Source organism: Mauremys reevesii, linkage group 8 (genome assembly GCF_016161935.1).
Source record: "Mauremys reevesii isolate NIE-2019 linkage group 8, ASM1616193v1, whole genome shotgun sequence".
Lineage (NCBI taxonomy): Eukaryota > Metazoa > Chordata > Testudines > Geoemydidae > Mauremys > Mauremys reevesii.
Genome location: NC_052630.1, coordinates 51,849,380 through 51,867,883, shown reverse-complemented (window position 1 = coordinate 51,867,883; position 18,504 = coordinate 51,849,380). Strand labels below are relative to the sequence as shown.

The following is an 18,504-nucleotide window of genomic DNA, read 5'->3' as shown; positions in this document are numbered from 1 at the left end:
CATTCCAACTTGTAGACACACCCAGCTGATTCTTACCTGGTAATGACCAGCTTTAGTGGGAATTCTAATTGGCTCTCATCACTGAGACTGCTCTCTTATGCATATTCCATTGGATTATTAGAACTTTGGTACTAATTACCCCATATGTAGAGTGGCACTGAATGTGCACTTTGCCTCCTGTATCTCAGTTTGTCCTAGGCCACACTGAAGTTGTTCCTGGAAAATAAAACAGATTCAACTTTGAGTACAACAGATGGGATAGGAGTACATTACTTTGGCAGAAAATGTTTTAAATGGATTTCAGATCCTTCAAGAGTACTGGTTAACTAGGGCGGAGATAATTACTTAGAAGTTAACTTCGTCTCTTTCACGGCCAGGTGTATGCACCCTGGAGCCACCCTTTTACATTGTGACGGAATATATGCCTTATGGGAACCTGCTGGACTATCTACGAGAATGCAACCGGGAGGAGGTGAGCGCTGTCGTGCTGCTCTACATGGCCACTCAGATCTCCTCTGCGATGGAGTACTTGGAGAAGAAGAATTTCATCCACAGGTGGGCGACAACATGCCACCATGCTGTGTCACAAACCCACATGGCAGTGAAAGGGGATGGGACTTTGCCCTATCGTTCAGAATGATACCTTTTGCAGTTTTCGTGGGCTTGGAAATGGGATTTCAAGAGAGGTCACCTACAAGCTCTTTGACGGAAATGGGGAGCCAGAGTTACCTGTTAGAATCTGGTCTAGTTCAGTAATGAAAGGGCCTGTGTGTCATGAGCTGATTTCATCCCATTCCCAGTGGGCATGTATCCATCATCACAATAGCCATTGTTGTTGGCAGTCTTAATAGAGGCCCAACAAAGAATGAACTGTGGACACTGAACTGTCTTATCATTCCTAGTGGTGGTCCCTTTAGTTGGAAGCTTACATTGTCTTTGCCTGTTCTCTGGAGAGAGACCTTCCTCCTTTGGGCTGATCAGTTTCACACCTCTCAGTTACTAAATTCATTTAAAAATATTCTATCCTTTTTTAAATGTAGGGGCATAATGACAGCTCAGCAGAAGGGTTAGGCAAAAATACATTTGTTCTCACTCATCCTGGTGTGGATGAGAGTGAATAATTGACACTAGAGGCCCTTTCAGCATCAGTCTCAGGGCTCATCCTTCATGGTAAGAAGTGCATATATACTGGACACTTATTTTTATTTAAAATAATAATTTGCTTCTGTGCCCAGGCCTTTGAGTAAGCACATAGTACTATTGCTGTTACCGTCCCTATTGTTTGATTACCTCTGTAGTTCATCCCTTCATACATTTTTTGCAAGCTCTCTGAGACAGGGTCCATGGCCTGTATTGTGCATTGTGCCTTGCACACTTCTGGATGCTTGTCATCGTGCCTCTCAGGTCCAGAGCACCTTCCCATGTCTGGGTGCAGTCTTACAGGGTGTTTTTCAATATAGCACCCCCTGTAGTCATTCTGGGGATGCCACAACAGTCTGTCATTGTATGGGGCCTACCTGTCCAGGGTCAACAGAAAAGTCCCAAAGAGGAAACCCCCAAGTTTTGTGGCTTTTGAGCCCAGTCCTCAACCTTAGTCTGGGAGCTGAGATACTTGGCCTCTTCTCCTTCTGATTCCCATGTCTTCCCTCTTGGTCTGGGAAAGAGTAGAGGAACCTAGGACCACCCTCAGCTCTGGGTTGTGGCCAAGGACAGTTCATTCAATCCCATCGACATTTTCCTGGGACTGCTCCTACCTTTTTGCCCAGCTTGTCAAAATCTTCTCTCGGGTCTCTGGATTCTGCTATCACTGCCTGGAATCATAGGACTGAAAGGGACCTTGAGAAGTCTTCTAGTCCAGTCCCATACACTCAAGGCAGGACTAAGTATTATCTGCACCATCCCTGACAGGTGTTTGTCTAACCTGCTCTTAAAAATCTCCAATGATGGAGATTCCACAACCTCCCTAGGCAATTTATTCCAATGCTTAACTACCCTGGCAGGAAGTTTTTCCTAATGTCCAACGTTGCTTCTTGTTCTATCCTCAGAGGTTAACAAGAACATTTTTTCTTCCTCCTCTTTGTAACAATCTTTTATGTACTTGAAAACTGTTACCATGTTTCCCCCTCAGTCTTCTTTTCTCCAGACTAAACAAACCCAGTTTTTTCAATCTTCCCTCATGGGTCATGTTTTCTAGACCTTCAATCATTTTTTGTTGCTCTCCTCTGGACTTTCTCCAATTTGTCCACATCTTACCTGAAATACAGTGTCCAGAACTGGACACAATACTCCAGTTGAGGCCTAATCAGTGTGGAATAGTGGTTCTTCATCACTTCTTCTTTGGCAGCTACAAGGGTACCCCTTGAAGCTGCTCCCAGCCCCTCACAGCAGCTAGGCTGTGACACGTAACTCCTTTATCTTTTGCCTGGAACTAATCAATCTCCCCCTTCTCCAAGCAAGAATTTCCCCCTCAGCCCTGTCTCCAGAGCTAGGATAATGCCTCAGGTCTCTTTGGCTCAGGTTAGTCAGTCCTACCTTCCTTAAAGCAGGATCTCCCTCTCTCTGTAGTTATCTCCTAGCTTTAGGTGAATCAGTATTACCCTCCTTCAAGCAGGCATTCCCTCCCCAGCACTTTCCTTGCAGCGGGAGTTGTGACTTAAATCAGCTGCAAGGCTTTTGCCAATTCCCTTCAGCTGTGCACCCTTCCTAATTATCCTTCCACTCTGGAGGGTCCAGCAGGGCAGCCTTCTCCCATCAGTGCCTGTCTGCTGGCAGGCAGGAGGCAGCCTTTATGTTGTTCCTTCTCCAAACTCCTTCCGAGCTGGATGGGAGAGAAGGAAGCCTTGCCCCACCTTCTCTGCAAGGTTTCAGGCCCTTGTAGGTACAGTGTCCAGATTCCTTCCACAAGCACGTTCATTCCTATGACCCTTAGGTTTCTATATGTATCTGCTGGACCCTCCTGAACCCTTAAAGGGTCAGGTAGTGAAGTGGGCAGCTGGCCACTAGGTGCTGCTACTCTCCATGGCAGACAACTCTGTCATAGTGCTGTATGATATAATTAATACATTGTACACCAACTGCGAAATGTAGAATTCTAGTTAAAAATAAATTGTGCATGTGGCCCAGCAATTGGTGTGTAACGACAAATTAATGTAATGCTTGTACCACACATGTATTGGGATTAAGAGTTCAGGATGTTTGCACCACAGCATCCCTGCGATTGCATCTCTTCTCACTCACACAGGGACCTAGCGGCTAGAAACTGCTTGGTAGGAGAAAACCACGTGGTAAAGGTGGCTGACTTCGGCTTAAGTCGATTGATGACTGGAGATACCTACACAGCTCATGCTGGAGCCAAGTTTCCTATCAAGTGGACAGCACCTGAGAGCCTGGCCTATAACACCTTCTCAATTAAATCAGATGTGTGGGGTAAGAAGGAAAGAACTCACAATGTTCTAAGCCAGGGGTAGGCAACCTATGGCACGTGCGCCAAAGGCGGCTGATTTTCAGTGGCACTTTCACTGCCTGGGTCCTGGCCACCAGTCTGGGGGGCTCTGCATTTTAATTTAATTTTAAATGAAGCTTCTTAAACATTTTAAAAACCTTATTTACTTTACATACAACAATAGTTTAGTTATATATTAGAGACTTGTAGAAACAGACTTTCTAAAACTGTTAAAATGTATGACTGGCACGCGAACCCTTAAATCAGAGTGAATAAATGAAGACTCGGCACAGCACTTCTGAAAGGTTGCCGACCCCTGTTCTAAGCCCTCTTCTATGCCAGCCCAGGTAGAAGGCATCTTTCCTTCGTTAGTCTGCTGTCAGAGGGACAAGGAGGATGTGTTCTGATACAAGGCTAGATCACCACATACAAACTCAGCAATACTTTTAGCGTGCAAATCTCCCCTTGTGCCTTCCCCCACGGGCTGGCCTGAAAATACCTTCAAAGGAGAGACTGCTTTATGTTACAGTACAAACAGCGGTAGCATTCAGACGATGGAAGAGAGGGATAGATTTATAATCATAACCTATTTTTTCCTCTTTTTGCAGCCTTTGGGGTGCTATTATGGGAAATTGCCACTTACGGGATGTCACCATACCCAGGTATTGACCTCTCACAGGTGTACGATCTGCTGGAGAAGGGATATCGGATGGAACAACCAGAGGGGTGCCCTCCAAAAGTTTATGAACTGATGAGGGCATGTGAGTATTTCCTTTCACTTTCAATTTGGAGGCAAAATAGAGTCTGGGGAGGTGGATGGAATCTATAGTAGGCTATGGAGTCTTTTGCTTCTAGCTTGCCACTTCAAATAGAGCTGATGGTGGTAGTGTTTTTAAATGAGTGTGATGGTCTCAAGCCACTGCCTGAGGGAGCACGTATCCACTTCAGAAAATCACCATTACCGCTGGTACTAGATGGCACTTTTGGAAATGTCAGCAGAGGCCAAGGACTGCATAATCCCTGAAGCCTGAACTATCCTAACTCTATGAAGGGATTAGCTCACCTCTTGATGCCTCCTTGTGGCTGGACATGGCATGGCAGCATTCTCTCTTCCCTGGGGTCTGCATCTGCTGGATGCTCAACTTCTGCAGTGGCCTGCCTCTTCCTGTGACTTGGCCCTCCGGGGTAGTCCATAAACAAAAAGCAAGAGGAAATAACACAAACTGAGTTAGTACAAGAGAGAGGGGAATGCCTCATTCTCAGGGCATATCAGAATCAGGCCCTTCCTTCCTTGAGGGAGGGATCTTCACGCAGTTGTTGTCAGGAAAGATCCTGCCTTCCCACAGCCATTTCTGCAGGAGTGGAAGGTCTGTTCTCTTCCCTGGCCTGCCCACAAGTGAGCTGTTCTGCTCCCCTTTTAACTCCTCTTCAAGCCTGTGCATGTCTTGCAGGTGTGGTGGGCCAGGGCTGGCTGAGCCTAGAGCAGCTCCTTAACCCCTTGTTGTCAGTGTAGGGTTTATATACCCCATCACAGGCCCCACAGCACAGTTTAAAAAAAAAATTGGTGGTTCACTGCTGAAAGCTTGTACTGCTGGTGCTATATATACTTCTGTGGTTAGATAAGAATTCAGTCTCCAGGACTGAGGTAGCAAATAAGGAAAAACTCACTTTGAATTTAAAAAAAAAAAAAAAATTGGAAAAGCTGATGTTGGTGACATGATGCTTGGCTTAAATCCAATGATGTAATTCCTGACTCATCAACACCACATCAATGCTTTACCTTGGATATAGTGGGACCTGTTACACAGCCAGTGTATCAGTAGGATATTGTAGTCCGTCAGGTAGTGGGTTGGCGACTTTTCTACCTTCCTCAGTGAGAATACTGGATTGTCCACTATTCCTGCTTCATACTCTGAGAACTTTCCTGGTTTCTCATGCTGCAGGCTGGAAGTGGAATCCCCCAGACCGACCATCCTTTGCTGAGACCCATCAAGCCTTTGAAACAATGTTCCATGACTCCAGCATCTCTGAAGGCAAGTACCCTTGCTACTGTATTCAAAATGTTGGGAGTGGAGTTTCACCTCCAGGGCACTGTCTCACCGAGGCAGGCTGATTACAGGCCTACTGGTGCTTACCTTGCTAGAATACAGAAGCCATTTGACTGCATTTGATAGCTTCTTCTCAACATGGGCAAACTTGTGTTCATATTCATCACAATGGATACACTTTAGAAATATTTCAGTGCAGGGGAAACTGAAGTAATTCATTCAAGTACAAAGAGGAGAAATTTTTAGAAAGGATAAACTCTTGCTTCCATTGCAGACCTGAGTTTGACTATCATTCAGGGGACAAGTGAGGAAGGTGGGTGGGTTTATATTTTTTTACTCCAGAAATTGCGCAACTGTGAAAACAATTTATATTTATAAGGTAGTATTACTGCTTTAATCTCTGAAGTCAGATTCTCCTAGCGTGCCATTACCAGCAACAAATGGATGCAACAATCTCATGGACATAGCTAGAAAATAAATATTAGGGCTAGTCTACACGAGAAGCGCTGCAGCAGTGCAGCTTCACCAGTGCAGCTGCGCCGCTGTAGTGCATCTGGTGAAGCTGCTGTACAGTCTATGCCCACAGGAGAGAGCTCTCCCACCGACTTAATTAATCCACCCCAACAAGTGGCAGCAGCAACGTCAATGGGAGAAGCTCTCCCACTGACATAGCTCTGTCCACACGGGCACTTAGGTCAGTGTCCCTTACATCGCTTATTCACACCCCTGAGCAAGGTCAGTGTACCTTATGTGGCTCAGGAGGGTGGCTTATTCACATCTCTGAGCAACATAGTTATACTGACATAACCTGTAGTGTAGACAAGCCCGTAGTCTCAAACATAGTACACAGTATTAGACAGAAGAGGGGAGTACCTCAGCACCTCCTAGCCAGCTTTGAAACGAAATGTAAAGAACGTTGATCCATCCACTTCCCTAACACAGAAGAAACACTCCTGTCTAAAATTCCCCAGTGATGGTTTAGAATAGGGGCAGTCAAACTTTGCCTAGACAAGAGGCAGCCTGGCAAGTTGCCAGGAGCTTTAAGGACCCACCTGACATGTATACATTGGAGAAAATAAAAGCTATCTTCATCTTTTAATATGGGGTTGCAGCCTGCAAAGGTGCAGTGTCCTCCACCTTGAGCCCTGCAGCTTCCTCCTAGGTCAAGAGGGACTGCATTGTGGGACCCCGCTAGTCTTTGCGGGCTGCTTCTCCCTATTAAAGGTAGAGGTGGTCACTTTTTAGAACTTCTTGGTTAGCATTTGGGCTATGAGCAGATCTGTCTCAACTTCATCGTTTAGAATGTGAACTTTTTTTTTTTTGGTTGTTGCTGAATTTAAAAATGTAAATGAGTTACCTTGAGACCATCAGGAAATAACTAATCCTCTGCATCCTTGGACTCGGTAGAGCAAAATTACATTCACAGGCTTAATCCGTTGCTCTTCTGTCTGGTCCAGTGCTGCTTGTAAAAATGCATACACTCTCATTCCTCTGCTCTTCTTTGTTCCAACTATTCTCCTGGCTTTTCTTACAGAGGTGGCAGAGGAGCTTGGAAGAACAGCCTCCTCCTCATCCATAGTTCCCTACTTGCCTCGGTTACCCATGCTTCCCTCCAAGACTAGGACTCTGAAGAAACAGGCAGAAAACAAGGAGAATATTGAAGGAACACAAGATACTGTGGAGCATTCGGCTTCCAGCTCAGCACCAGGTATGGGCACAACCATCAATGTGACCGGAACGCTGTGGGGCAGATCTTCAGCTGGTGTAAATTGTTATAGCTCTATTAAAGTCAAAGGAACTATGGATAGTTTATACCAGCTGAGCATCTGCCCTGTGTATTTTACCAGGATGTTTTGTAGATTTACTAACTCATCAGATAGACTCAACTGGTTCTTTGAATGATTGCTCATGTGCATTCCACAGTAGGTGTGTGTGATCGCCACGTGCATCGGTGCCGGAAGTTTTTCCCCTAGCAGTACCCGTAGGGAAATGCTCCTTGCGATTCCTGGAGTGGCGCAACCATGGTGCGATATAGGGGGCGCTGGTGCTCCCCCCACCCTCAGTTCCTTCTTTCCAGCAGTGAAGGTGTTTCAGAACTGCTGTGCTCCAGCTGTCCACTGTAGCTTTCCCTGTTTGGACTGTCATTTAGTTCGTAGTTAGTTAGTACCTGTAGTTTAACTTTCTTTTTTTTTTTTTAAATATAGACAGACTAGAGAAGCGTGCCAAAGCCCGGGGCATGCCCTGACTTGAAGTCGTGCGACACTTTTAAATGGCCTATGCCCATAGGTGACCCGCACACTAGCTGCTTATGCTGTCTTGGGGAAACCCACATCAGCGGGACACTCTAAGAAGATGAAGAAGAGATCTTCTCCGTCAAGGCACCAGGGCAAGGCTGGGGGCAAGACTAGACCCACGCTGGGCAGCTCTCGATCCCCCTCCGACTCAAGTAGAGCGGAGTAGTCCTGCCCACTCCAAGCCAACCTCCCTGGACACCAATGGCCACATATGGGTGCCCTCCCTGCAGGCAGCTCAAGACGTAATGTCTCTCCTGGTACCAGCTACACCGACCCCAGTGGCTCCCCAGTCCAGAGGCAAGCCAGCGTTCAAACTGCCACAGTTGCCACCCGGGTGGTACTGCTCGCGGTCGAGGGAAGGTTCCCAATGCTGCTGTATGCAGAGTGACCACCTTGCTCACAGAGTGCACCAGTCCCCGTCAACACCCGCCCAATTGTCTGGCTGGGTGCCGAGCAGCAGGGAATCGAGGCACCACTCTACATCGAGGGAGCGCAGGCCTTGGGGTCAGAGCATGCCCCGCCGGGACTGGGACCACCAACTCCGAGAAGCCACTGTAGCCCCTCGCAGTACCGACGTCGACACCACTCACGCTTTTCGTCCGGGTCGAGGTCCCTGGCACGGCACCGCTCCCGCAGCCCCAGGCGTAGATCGCCAGCAACCAGCCGTTGTGTATCCACCTGACGGAGCCGTTCGTGGAGCAGCCGTTACAGATGGTACTCCCTGCTTCTCTACACCGGACTCAAGGTCTCGAGCCCAGCACCACTCACACCGCCCCTACTCGTCCCCATCCTGGGATAGCGGTCATTCATATGCCAGCCCAGCCTCCCCTCGGAGCCGGCAGTCAGCGGACCAGACAAGTCCAGCAGGGCAGCCCGCCCCAATGGTGTCACAGCAAGTGCAGTGGCCCCAGGCTCCCTGGCCAGCGCCCTGGTACCAATGGACCCCCAGGCCCCGACGCAGCCCCCAGTGGTGACCCACTTAGTAGCCAAGGCCTTGGACAGACCGTCGGCCTCCCTCTCTCGACTCCTCAGGAAGGGGTCAGCGGAGCGCTCTTCCGCCCTGTGCTCAGAAGGGGACCAAGCGCTGGGATTTGCGGCACCAGTGGGAGTGCAGAGCACCGCACCTCCATCCTCATCCTCCCCTGATGAGGCCATCACGGTGCCGCCTCCTCCTGTTCCCCAGGAGGACACAAAAGCCTAGCAGGAGCTCCTGAAAAGGGTGGCTTCAAGCCTCAGTTTACAGGATGAAGAGGTAGAGGAGCCTTTGGACTCCCTCTTTGATGTCCTCTCAGCCAGAGCGCTGGCCAGGGTGGTGAAAATCTCCACTGCCCTGTGGCAGACCCTGTCTTCCTTGCCCCCTATATCTAAGAGGGCAGAGGGGAAGTATTTCGTGCCCACCAAGGGGCACGAATATCTTTACACCCACCCCACCCCCAACTCCCTAGTGGTCGAGGCGGTCAACCACAAGAAGCGTCAAAGCCAGCCCACTCCCACCCCTAAGAATAAGGACTCGAGGAGGCTGGACTTGTTTGGTAGAAAGCTTTATTCTTCTTCAGGCTTCCAGCTGAGGATAGCAAACCACAGCTATGATTTTAACTTGTGGGGCTCAATGCCAAAGTTTATGGACTCCCTCCAGGAGCATGATAGGAAGGAGTATAAGGCCCTGGTGGAGGAGGGCACCGCTGCTGCCAAAGCAGCCCTTCAGGCAGCCTCGGACGCAGCAGACATGGCAGCGAGAACTATGGCCTCTGCGGTGTCCATGCAGAGGGCATCATGGCTCATCTTGTCTGTGTTGTCCAGCAAGGCACAGAGCTCCCTGCAGGACGTCCCCTTCAATGGCAAGGCCCTGTTCACAGAGCAAACAGACGTGAAATTACACAGTCTCAAAGACTCTCACACAACCTTAAAGACTTTTGTGGTCTCTATGTCCCGGCCCCGGCCAGGACCAAGTTCAAGCCTCAGCAGGCCCCCAGCCAAGCCACCCGTTCTCGATACAAACCTCCTTACAAAAAATCCAAGGATTATAAGAAGCATCTACAGCAGCAGTCTCGACCTGCCCTGCAGCCTGGCCCCTCTAAGGGTAAGCAGGCGGGTAAGGGCCAATTCTGATGGAATGCCCGGGAACGACTTACCAATCTGCACCAGGCATCCACCTGACCTACCCTTCTCCAACTGTCTATGTACTTTCCTCCAGAGTGGTCACTACTAACCTCGGACCAGTGGGTCCTCAACACCATCTCCCAGGGCTATACAATCCAATTTCTCTCTACCTCACCTACCAACCCTCCCTCCCCATCCCTCTTCAGGGATCCCTCTCACAAAAGCCTACTTGAGCAAGAGGTGAGGCAGCTCCTTCACCTGGGAACAGTGGAGGTAGAGCCTGCTGAGCTCAGGTACAAGGGATACTACTCCCACTATTTCCTTATCCTGAAGGCAAAAGGGGGCCTCAGGACCATCCTATATCTGCGAGGCCTAAACCAGTACATGGTAAAACTCAAGTTCTGCATGGTCTCCCTGACCTCCATCATTCCCTCCCTGGATCCCGGAGACTGGTACGCCACCCTCGATCTCTTAAGACACGTACTTCCACATTCACATATTTGAGGGCCACAGGCGTTTCCTCCGCTTCACGGTAGGACAGGAACGCTACCAGTTCACTGTCCTCTCGTTTGGCCTCTTGACAGCATCCAGAGTCTTCACAAAGTGTATGTCTGTGGTGGTGGCCTACCTCAGGCATTGGGGGGCGGGGGGGTCCAGAACTTCCCCTACCTCAACGACTGGCTGGTCAAAGGCAGCTCCAGCTCACAGGTACAGGACTACGTAACACTTCTCCTGTCCACATGCACCACACTGGGGCTGCTGGTAAACAACACCAAATCCACATTGGTACCAGTACAACAAATAGAGTTTATTGGCACGATTCTCGACACATCAGCCAGAACTTCCCTCCTGATGGACAGGTTCGAAACCTTGAGGGATCTCATCAGGGCTATCATGATGTTTCCGGTGACAACTGCCAGGGCGTGCCTCCAACTCCTGGGTCACATGGCAGCGTGCACGGCTGACCTCAACATTCTCCCAGTCCAGAGACAGGTTGGACAAAGTCCTCGCCGTGCCCGAGTCCGTACTAGCCTCCCTCCTTTGGTGGTCCACCCCAGAGAACATTCTCCGAGAGGTCCCATTCAGGAACTGCTCCCCAACTATAGAGTTGGTGTCTGATGCGTCAGACTTGGGGTGGGGAGCCCCAGACCCAACGTCTGTGGTCTGCAGAGGAACTAGCCCTGCACATAAACGTCAGACAACTCCAAGCAGTCCATCTGGCCTGCGTGGCCTTTTGCTTGTGCCTTACGAGCAGGGTAGTCAGAGTTCTCATGGCCAACATGACCTCGATGTTCTACATCAACAGGCAAAGCAGGGCGGCCTGCTCCTCAGCCCTCTGCCAGGAAACGCTCCAGCTGTGGTACTTCTGCATCGCCCACAATATCAACTTGGAAGCCCACCACTTACCGGACATTCGGAACTCTCGAGCAGATCGCCTGAGCCGGGACTTCTCCCAACACGAGTGATTGCTACACCCGGAGGTGGCTCACATGATCTTCCGAATGTGGGGCACTCCCCAAAGTGGACCTCTTTGCGACCAGGCAGAACTGTTGGTGTCCCCGGTTCTGCTCCAGGAGGGGTCTGGGCAAGGGCGCGATTTCCGATGCCTGCCTTCTGTCCTGGTCGGTCAGCTACTACACCTCTACCCCGATATAACGCAGGCCTTGAGAGACAAAAAATCTCACTGTATTATAAGTGAGACTGCATTATATCAAACTTGCTTTGGCCCCCCCATTCCTTGTTCCCTGACTGCCCCCTCCAGAGACCCCTGTCCCTAATCACCCCCAGGACCCTACCCAACCCCCCTGCTCCCCATCCCCTGACTGCTCTAACCCCTATCCACACCCCCCGCCCCCTGCCAGGCACTCACCTGAGTGGAGCGGGCTGGGGCCAGGCTGCTCTGCTTCCCGCTGCTGGTGAGTACAGGGAGCCATCCTTTCCCCAACCTCCCCGCACTCACCTGCGGCGGGAAGCGGAGCGATGTGGCCGCAGCCCGCTCCACTCTGCCACTTCTCAGCCGCAGCGCTTTTTCTTGCCGCTGGTGAATGCGGGGAGGTTGGGAAAAGGACGCCTTCCACACTCACCGGTGGTGGGAAGCAGAGCGATGCAGCCCCAGCCCGCTCCGCTTTCCTTACCCCAGCCCCAGCCATGTCGCTTGGAGGGGCAGGAGGAAAGGTCCCGCACTCACCTGTGGTGGGAAGCAGAGCGCCGGGGCTGGGAGCTGGTGGAGTGGAGCAGGCTGGGGCCAGGCTGCTCTGTTTCCGCTGCTGCTGGTGAGTGCGGGGGGGGGGGGGGGATCCCTTCCCCCAAGCCCTCTCCCCCAAGCAACACGGCTGGGGCCGGGGTGAGGGAAGTGGAGCGGGCTGCTCCTGGCCTCTCACTAATCCCCCAGGCCACTCTGAGACTGTGGGGCCCCCCAAATTGCCCCCCCACAGCTCCTGCCTCCTAGACCCTGCGGGGGGGAAGAGCCCCTGACCGCCCCCGAGACCCTCTGCCCCTTATCTAACGCCTTAACATGCCGCTCAGAGCTTTACCACGTTGTATGTGAACCTGTGTTATATCGGGTCGCATTATATCAGGGTAGAGATGTATATGGTTTTTCCCCCAATTCCGCTGATCAGCAAGGTCCTGGAAAAAATCAAGATGGACAAGGCTCGCGTCCTCATGATTGCCCCAGTAGGGCCCAGACAGCACTGGTACGGGACTCTTATGAACCTGTCCATTGCTGCCAACCCTCCCAGACCTTCTCTCTCAGGACCAAGGTCACCTCCTCCACCCCAACTTTGCAGCCCTCATGGCGTGGTTGCTCAAAGTTTAGGCCAAGAGGAGAGGACCTCCACGTGTCAGGCTTACCTGGCAAAATGGTTAAGGTTCTCTCGGTGGGCCGCTGATCATGGTGTCTCACCAGTGGCTGCCCCACTCCAGCTTATACTGGATTATCTACTTCATCTCAGAGCCCAAGGCCTAGCACCCTTGTCCGTCTAAGTGCATCTGGCAGCCATAGTGGCCTTCCACCCGCCAGTCCAGGGCCACACAGTATTTTCTCACGCCATGTCCAGTCAATTCCGTAAGGGCTTGGATCGCCTCTTTCCTTATGTTAGGCCCCCGATCCCATAGTGGGACCTGAACTTCGGTCTGGCCAGGGTGACAAGGCCTCCATCTGAGCCACTTGCCACATGCTCCTGGTCCCACCTTTCATGGAAAGTAGCCTTTCTTGTGGCAATCACATCTGCTAGGAGGGTCTCGGAGCTCTGGGCCCTGACTTCCGACCCCCCGTTCATGGTATTTCATAAAGATAAGGTCCAGCTCCACCCACAACCCTTCGTTCCTCCCCAAGGTGGTCTCCGCCTATCATATGAGCCAGGACGTTTTCCTTCTGATACTCTGTCCCAAGCCTCACACATCAGTGAGGAGCGCCGTCTCCACGTGCCAGATGTGAGACAGGCCCTGGCTTTTTACCTGGAACAAACAAAACCGTTCAGGAAGTCTTTGCAGCTGTTCATTGCCACAGCCAAAAGCATGAAGGCCAGGCCGATCTCCACTCAGCGGCTCTTCAGCTGGATCACTTCATGTATCCATACTTGTTACGACCTGGCGGGAGTCCCCCCCGCCACCGATTGTGAGAGCATACTCAACAAGGGTGCAAGCCTCGTCCACTGCCTTTCTGGCTTGCATCCCTATTCAGGACATTTGTAGAGCTGCTACATGGTCCTTGGTCCACACGTTGAGCTTGCATTATGCGATTGTATCCCAGACCAGGGAAGACACCGAGTTCGGCAAGGCTGTGCTCCATTCCGAGTGTCTGTGAACTCCTACCCACCTCCAACAGATATAGCTTGGAATCACCTACTGTGGAATGCACATGAACAATCTCTCTCGAAGAAGAAAAGAAGTTACCTTTTCCATAACTGGTATTCTTCAAGATTGTTGCTCATGTCCATACCACAGCCCACCCTCTTTCTCCACTGTTGGAGTTGTCTGGCAAGAAGGAACTGAGGGTGGGACGAGTGTGCAGCGCCCCTTATACCATGCCGTGGTGGCACCACTCCAGGGGTCGCTAGCGGCGCTCCCCTATGGGTACTGCTAGGGGAAAAACTTCTGGCACCGGTGCACGTGGCGAGCATGCACGGACATGAGTAACACATCTTGAAGAACATCAGTTACAAAAAAGGTAACTGTCTTGTATGGTGGTGTCATTCAGTTTTTATCCTAAACTTGCTGTGCACTGTCAAGTTAAGGTAGGAAAGGAAAAGGTAATACAGCCATGAGCAAGTACAGGGCCAGTAAATCTTGGCTGTGTTACTGTTTCTGGAGTAGTGAAGTGGAGTGATCAGATTGAGGGAACCTTGATTTCTTGGGAAAGCTGCAGGTGCTGAGAGACAGGAGGATTCCAATATGGAGAAAAGCAGCATGGCTCTTTTCTTCAGAAGACTGAAATGTTACAGAACAAGTTTGGGGCTTTTTGTCACGGTCTGTGTGCAGAAATTGCTTGTTTTATTGTTAAGCAAATTAAGGTATTTCTAGCATTAATTAAAAGCAGGTCTGGTTTGGGCAGGTGCTGTGCAAGCTTCTCCACCTCATTCCAGGACTCAAAAACAAAGTTCAGTAATTTTCATGGTGTGAAGCAGCCTTTGTGGTGAGGACATATGCCCAGGAACTAGCTACAGAATTCCTCTGGTTTATTTCACTTGTGACTTCTGCCTGACTCAAAGCTTGATGGTCACTGTCATGACATGCTAGAGCATTTAATCAGTTATGCCACGGGGACTGGCTGTAGCCTCAGTTTTATTTTGGTAAATTCAACTTTTTTTCCTTTTAATTTCACATTTATTGCTGTATGAAAGAAAAATCTCTTGCTGTGTTTTGTCAGTTTAAATGTGAAGTCCTGTATCGAACAGTAAAATCCAAAAACTTTTTAAGCATTTAAGGAAGGAAGAGAGAATAGGGACAGTGAAAGGAAAAGAAATAGCAAGAAAGTAGAAGACAAAAGCAGATTCATCGATTTTATCCTAGATATTCTGTTAAGTGAACTTCTTGACTTATTTTTGTGTGTTAAATCATTTGCCAAAGAACACCAGATGTGCACAAAATTATATTTTTTCCAGAGGAGAGCCCTGCAGATTTGGAATGTCTAAATGTTCCAGGCCTGTTCAACCCATTCCAACCTGCAGGGTGAGTTCAGGTTTTTATCAATTCTTTATTCACATCTGTTTCTTCTCTCTAGGGTTTATCAGAAGCACACAGCCAACCAGTGGCTCTCCAGCACTGCCTCGCAAGCAACGGGACAAGTCCCCCAGCGGCCTCTTGGAAGATGCTAAAGAGACCACTTTCACCAGGGACAGAAAGGGTGGCTTTTTCAGCTCCTTTATGAAGAAGAGGAATGCCCCCACGCCTCCAAAGCGTAGCAGTTCCTTCCGTGAGATGGAGAATCAGCCCCACAAGAAATATGAGCTCACGGGTAACTTTTCATCTGTTGCTTCCTTGCAGCATGTTGATGGATTTTCTTTTACTCCCACCCAGCAGGATGCAAGCCTGGCCCCAGCCAAGTGCTACGGTGGGGGCTTTGCACAGAGGAACTTCTACAGTGATGACAGTGGTGGTACCAGCAGTGGTGGGAGTGCAAACACTGGTGGTGGGTGGTCAGGCATCACAGGTTTCTTTACACCACGCTTGATTAAAAAGACACTGGGTTTACGAGCAGGGAAACCCACGGGTGGCGAAGAAGCTTCAAAGCCTTTTCCAAGGTCAAATTCTACATCTTCCATGTCTTCGGGGCCTCCCGAGCAGGATAGGATGGCAATGACTCTTCCTAGAAATTGCCAGAGGTCAAAAATCCAGCTGGAAAGGACAGTGTCCACCTCCTCTCAGCCAGAGGAGAGTATAGGTAGATCCACTGACCTGCTTCCCAAAAGGCTTGAAGAAGGCCCTGCTCTGACCAGAGAGAGACCGAAAGCCAAACTCTTGCCAAGAGGTGCCACTGCTCTTCCAGTCAGAACCTCTTCAGGGGATTCAGCTGTTGCAGAGAAGGACTGTCCAGGTGTGGCAACAACCCCTAAGAGCAAAGAAAAAAACAGTGGTACACGGCAAGGTGCCCTAGAAGATGGAGAGAGACCAGGGTGGTCTTCTCCAGCAAAGGCTGCAGCAATACTTCCAACCACTCATAACCACAAAGTGCCAGTCCTAATCTCACCCACTCTAAAACATACTCCAGCAGACGTGCAGCTTATTGGCACAGACTCTCAGGGTAATAAATTTAAGCTCTTATCTGAGCATCAGGTCACATCTTCCGGCGACAGGGACCGGCCCAGACGGGTAAAACCAAAGTGTGCCCCACCTCCACCACCAGTGATGAGGCTCCTGCAGCAGTCACCCGTTTGCTCAGACACAGCAGAAGAGTTGAGCAACACCGCAGCGGCACAGCATGGACTGGAAACAAGTGAAGGTGGTAAAAAGGCAGTGGTGGCACATGGTGGTGGAAAAGCTGGGAGGCCCATGATGCCTCCCCCTCAAGTGCCTCTGTCATCATCTTCCACCTCACCAGCGAAAATGGCCAATGGTACAGCAGGTGCTAAAGTGGCATTAAGGAAGACCAAACAGGCAGCTGAGAAAATCTCAGCAGACAAAATCAGCAAAGAGGCACTGCTGGAGTGTGCAGACCTCCTCTCGAGTGCCATTGCTGAACCAACGCCAAACAGCCAGCTGGTGGATACAGGGCACCAGCTGTTGGATTACTGCTCAGGCTATGTGGACTGCATCCCACAAACACGCAACAAATTTGCCTTCCGGGAAGCCGTGAGCAAACTGGAACTCAGCCTGCAGGAACTGCAGGTGTCTTCAACAGCTGCTAGTGTGCCCGGAGCAAACCCCGTCCTTAATAACTTATTGTCATGTGTCCAAGAAATCAGTGATGTGGTTCAAAGGTAGCTACTGTCAATCTGGGTAAAGGAAAAATTACACATGGAGGGGAAACTCTGTTCCTGTATTGATGCTTTCAAAAGGCAAGACTGATACTTGAGTGAGTTTTTGTTAAGTACCTCAGATCACTGAGTTCTCCTCACGTTTACAGATTCATCTCAAAAATAGAGAGAGGGAGGGAGGAGACACTGGAGGAAGGGGTGTGTGTGAGATTGAAGCTGAAAGGGCAGAATCTCAAGAATTTTCCCTAACCAGCACATCTGATTTACTTGTGTCCGCAAGTGAGAGAAGTTCCTTGCTCTTGCCTGTAAGAGGCAGGAGAATCGATGGTGGGTTCTTTTGGTAGGGAGGGGTTTCCACGTGCTGTCCAGAGTCCTGGAGTGACTGCATGGCCAGCTGGCTGTACAGATCCTCCCCTTTCTGCACTAATGCATATTTTGGCCTCCAGAGATCACAAGGGAAAGGCAGTAGGGCACAGTTGGTACCTAATGCTGGGAATTCTGAGCCTGAGTCCCAGAGGGGGGAGTGTGTGTGTGTGGTTGTGGGGAAAGAGGTGTAACGCACTGATGGTGTTCAGAGCTGCTGGAGTGGATGCACTAGCCCAGGTGGCATACTTCCACAGTACTGTTGCTGCTGTAGTAAGAACTGCAAAATGAGTTAATATATTAAACTAACCGCTTTCCCTCCCACCCACTTCATGCCATTACACATTTTATATTTGAAGCATCAGGCATGCTGGGCAGATTTGCCACTGATGACCTGTCCCTGCCCTCCCGCCCCCAAACCACAAACACAGTCTTCACTTTGGTTGACTCTACCCATTTCTGGTAGTCTAGCATGGGTGCTACCTGACAGTTGGTCACTTGTGAGTAGTTTAAGGCTGTTGCACAACTTACCAGAGTCTGTTGATAAACTGTAGATTATTTTTAACTTTGGTACAATGTTGGTTCCTTCTTCTGTGTGGTCACCTGGAGATGCACAGTTGCCAAGGCACTGCCTCCTGTCAATGCAGAATCTCACTGCTCTCTACATTCCTTTGTAGCATTGAAAGTGTTGACACTAATACAGCCAGCTTGGGAACCAGCCATATAGCCTTACTGGCCCTGTAGTCCCACTGTGTAACAGCCTTCTCAGCATGTCTGACCCCCAACATAGCATTAGGTTTGCGGGAGTTGCTCCACAAGCCCTGGCCTTTCCAAATCACTAGGCTGTAAATATAAGTAAGATATACCAGATGTCTCCACAGTCTTTTTTTAAAATGCTAGATATCTGACAGCATTTTGTTCTGTGGAATGTAGACAGTTCTTCCTACTATAGCACAGCAGAATGTGATGATGATCCAACTGCTGTGTTTTATAGAGCACCAGTGTTTGTGTTGACATTCATCAGTTCTGTAGTGAATTAAAAAGCTGCTGTCTAATGGGGTTACATGGTGACGGGGGTCAGTAATTGCCATAGGCCATATCCTGAGCTCCTTACTGTTTTATTCAGCCTCCCATCGAAGCCCTCGGGAGCTTGCCTGAGTAAGAGCTTCACAATTGGGCCCAGTGTGTGTGGAAAAAGGCCTTGCCTGCTATTTGTGCTGTCACTTAAAAGGAGACAATGTGTGACCAAAGCACCACTGCAGGATGGCTCCAGTACAGTATGCTCGGTCTCTCTCTAGGGTTATGACTGCTCTGGCAAGTGGTGGGTTTCACTTTTTCAC

General features: G+C 49.9%; 1 protein-coding gene and 1 long non-coding RNA gene across 6 annotated transcripts in view; one reads left to right on the top strand and one right to left on the bottom strand.

Moving 5' to 3' along the window:
• Positions 1-18,476, top strand: part of ABL2 (ABL proto-oncogene 2, non-receptor tyrosine kinase) — a 73,863-nt gene extending 55,387 nt beyond the window's left edge. For all 4 annotated transcript variants that reach the window (XM_039483603.1, XM_039483605.1, XM_039483604.1 and 1 more), the window contains exons 6-11: positions 378-555; positions 3,242-3,426; positions 4,051-4,203; positions 5,386-5,475; positions 7,025-7,198; positions 15,109-18,476. In XM_039483603.1, coding sequence (XP_039339537.1) covers positions 378-555; positions 3,242-3,426; positions 4,051-4,203; positions 5,386-5,475; positions 7,025-7,198; positions 15,109-16,808 — 2,480 coding nt within the window. In that variant the 3' untranslated portion in view covers positions 16,809-18,476. The remainder of the gene's footprint in view (positions 1-377; positions 556-3,241; positions 3,427-4,050; positions 4,204-5,385; positions 5,476-7,024; positions 7,199-15,108) is intronic.
• Positions 9,310-13,886, bottom strand: LOC120369869. Of its 2 annotated transcripts, XR_005583478.1 has the most exons (3): positions 12,419-13,886; positions 10,369-11,547; positions 9,310-9,630 (listed from the first exon to the last, which is right to left on the bottom strand). It is a non-coding gene; the product is annotated as an uncharacterized LOC120369869 (long non-coding RNA). The 2 variants fall into 2 exon arrangements; XR_005583477.1 differs by lacking the exon at positions 12,419-13,886 and having other exon boundaries at positions 10,369-11,588.
• Positions 18,477-18,504: the final 28 nt, after the last annotated feature.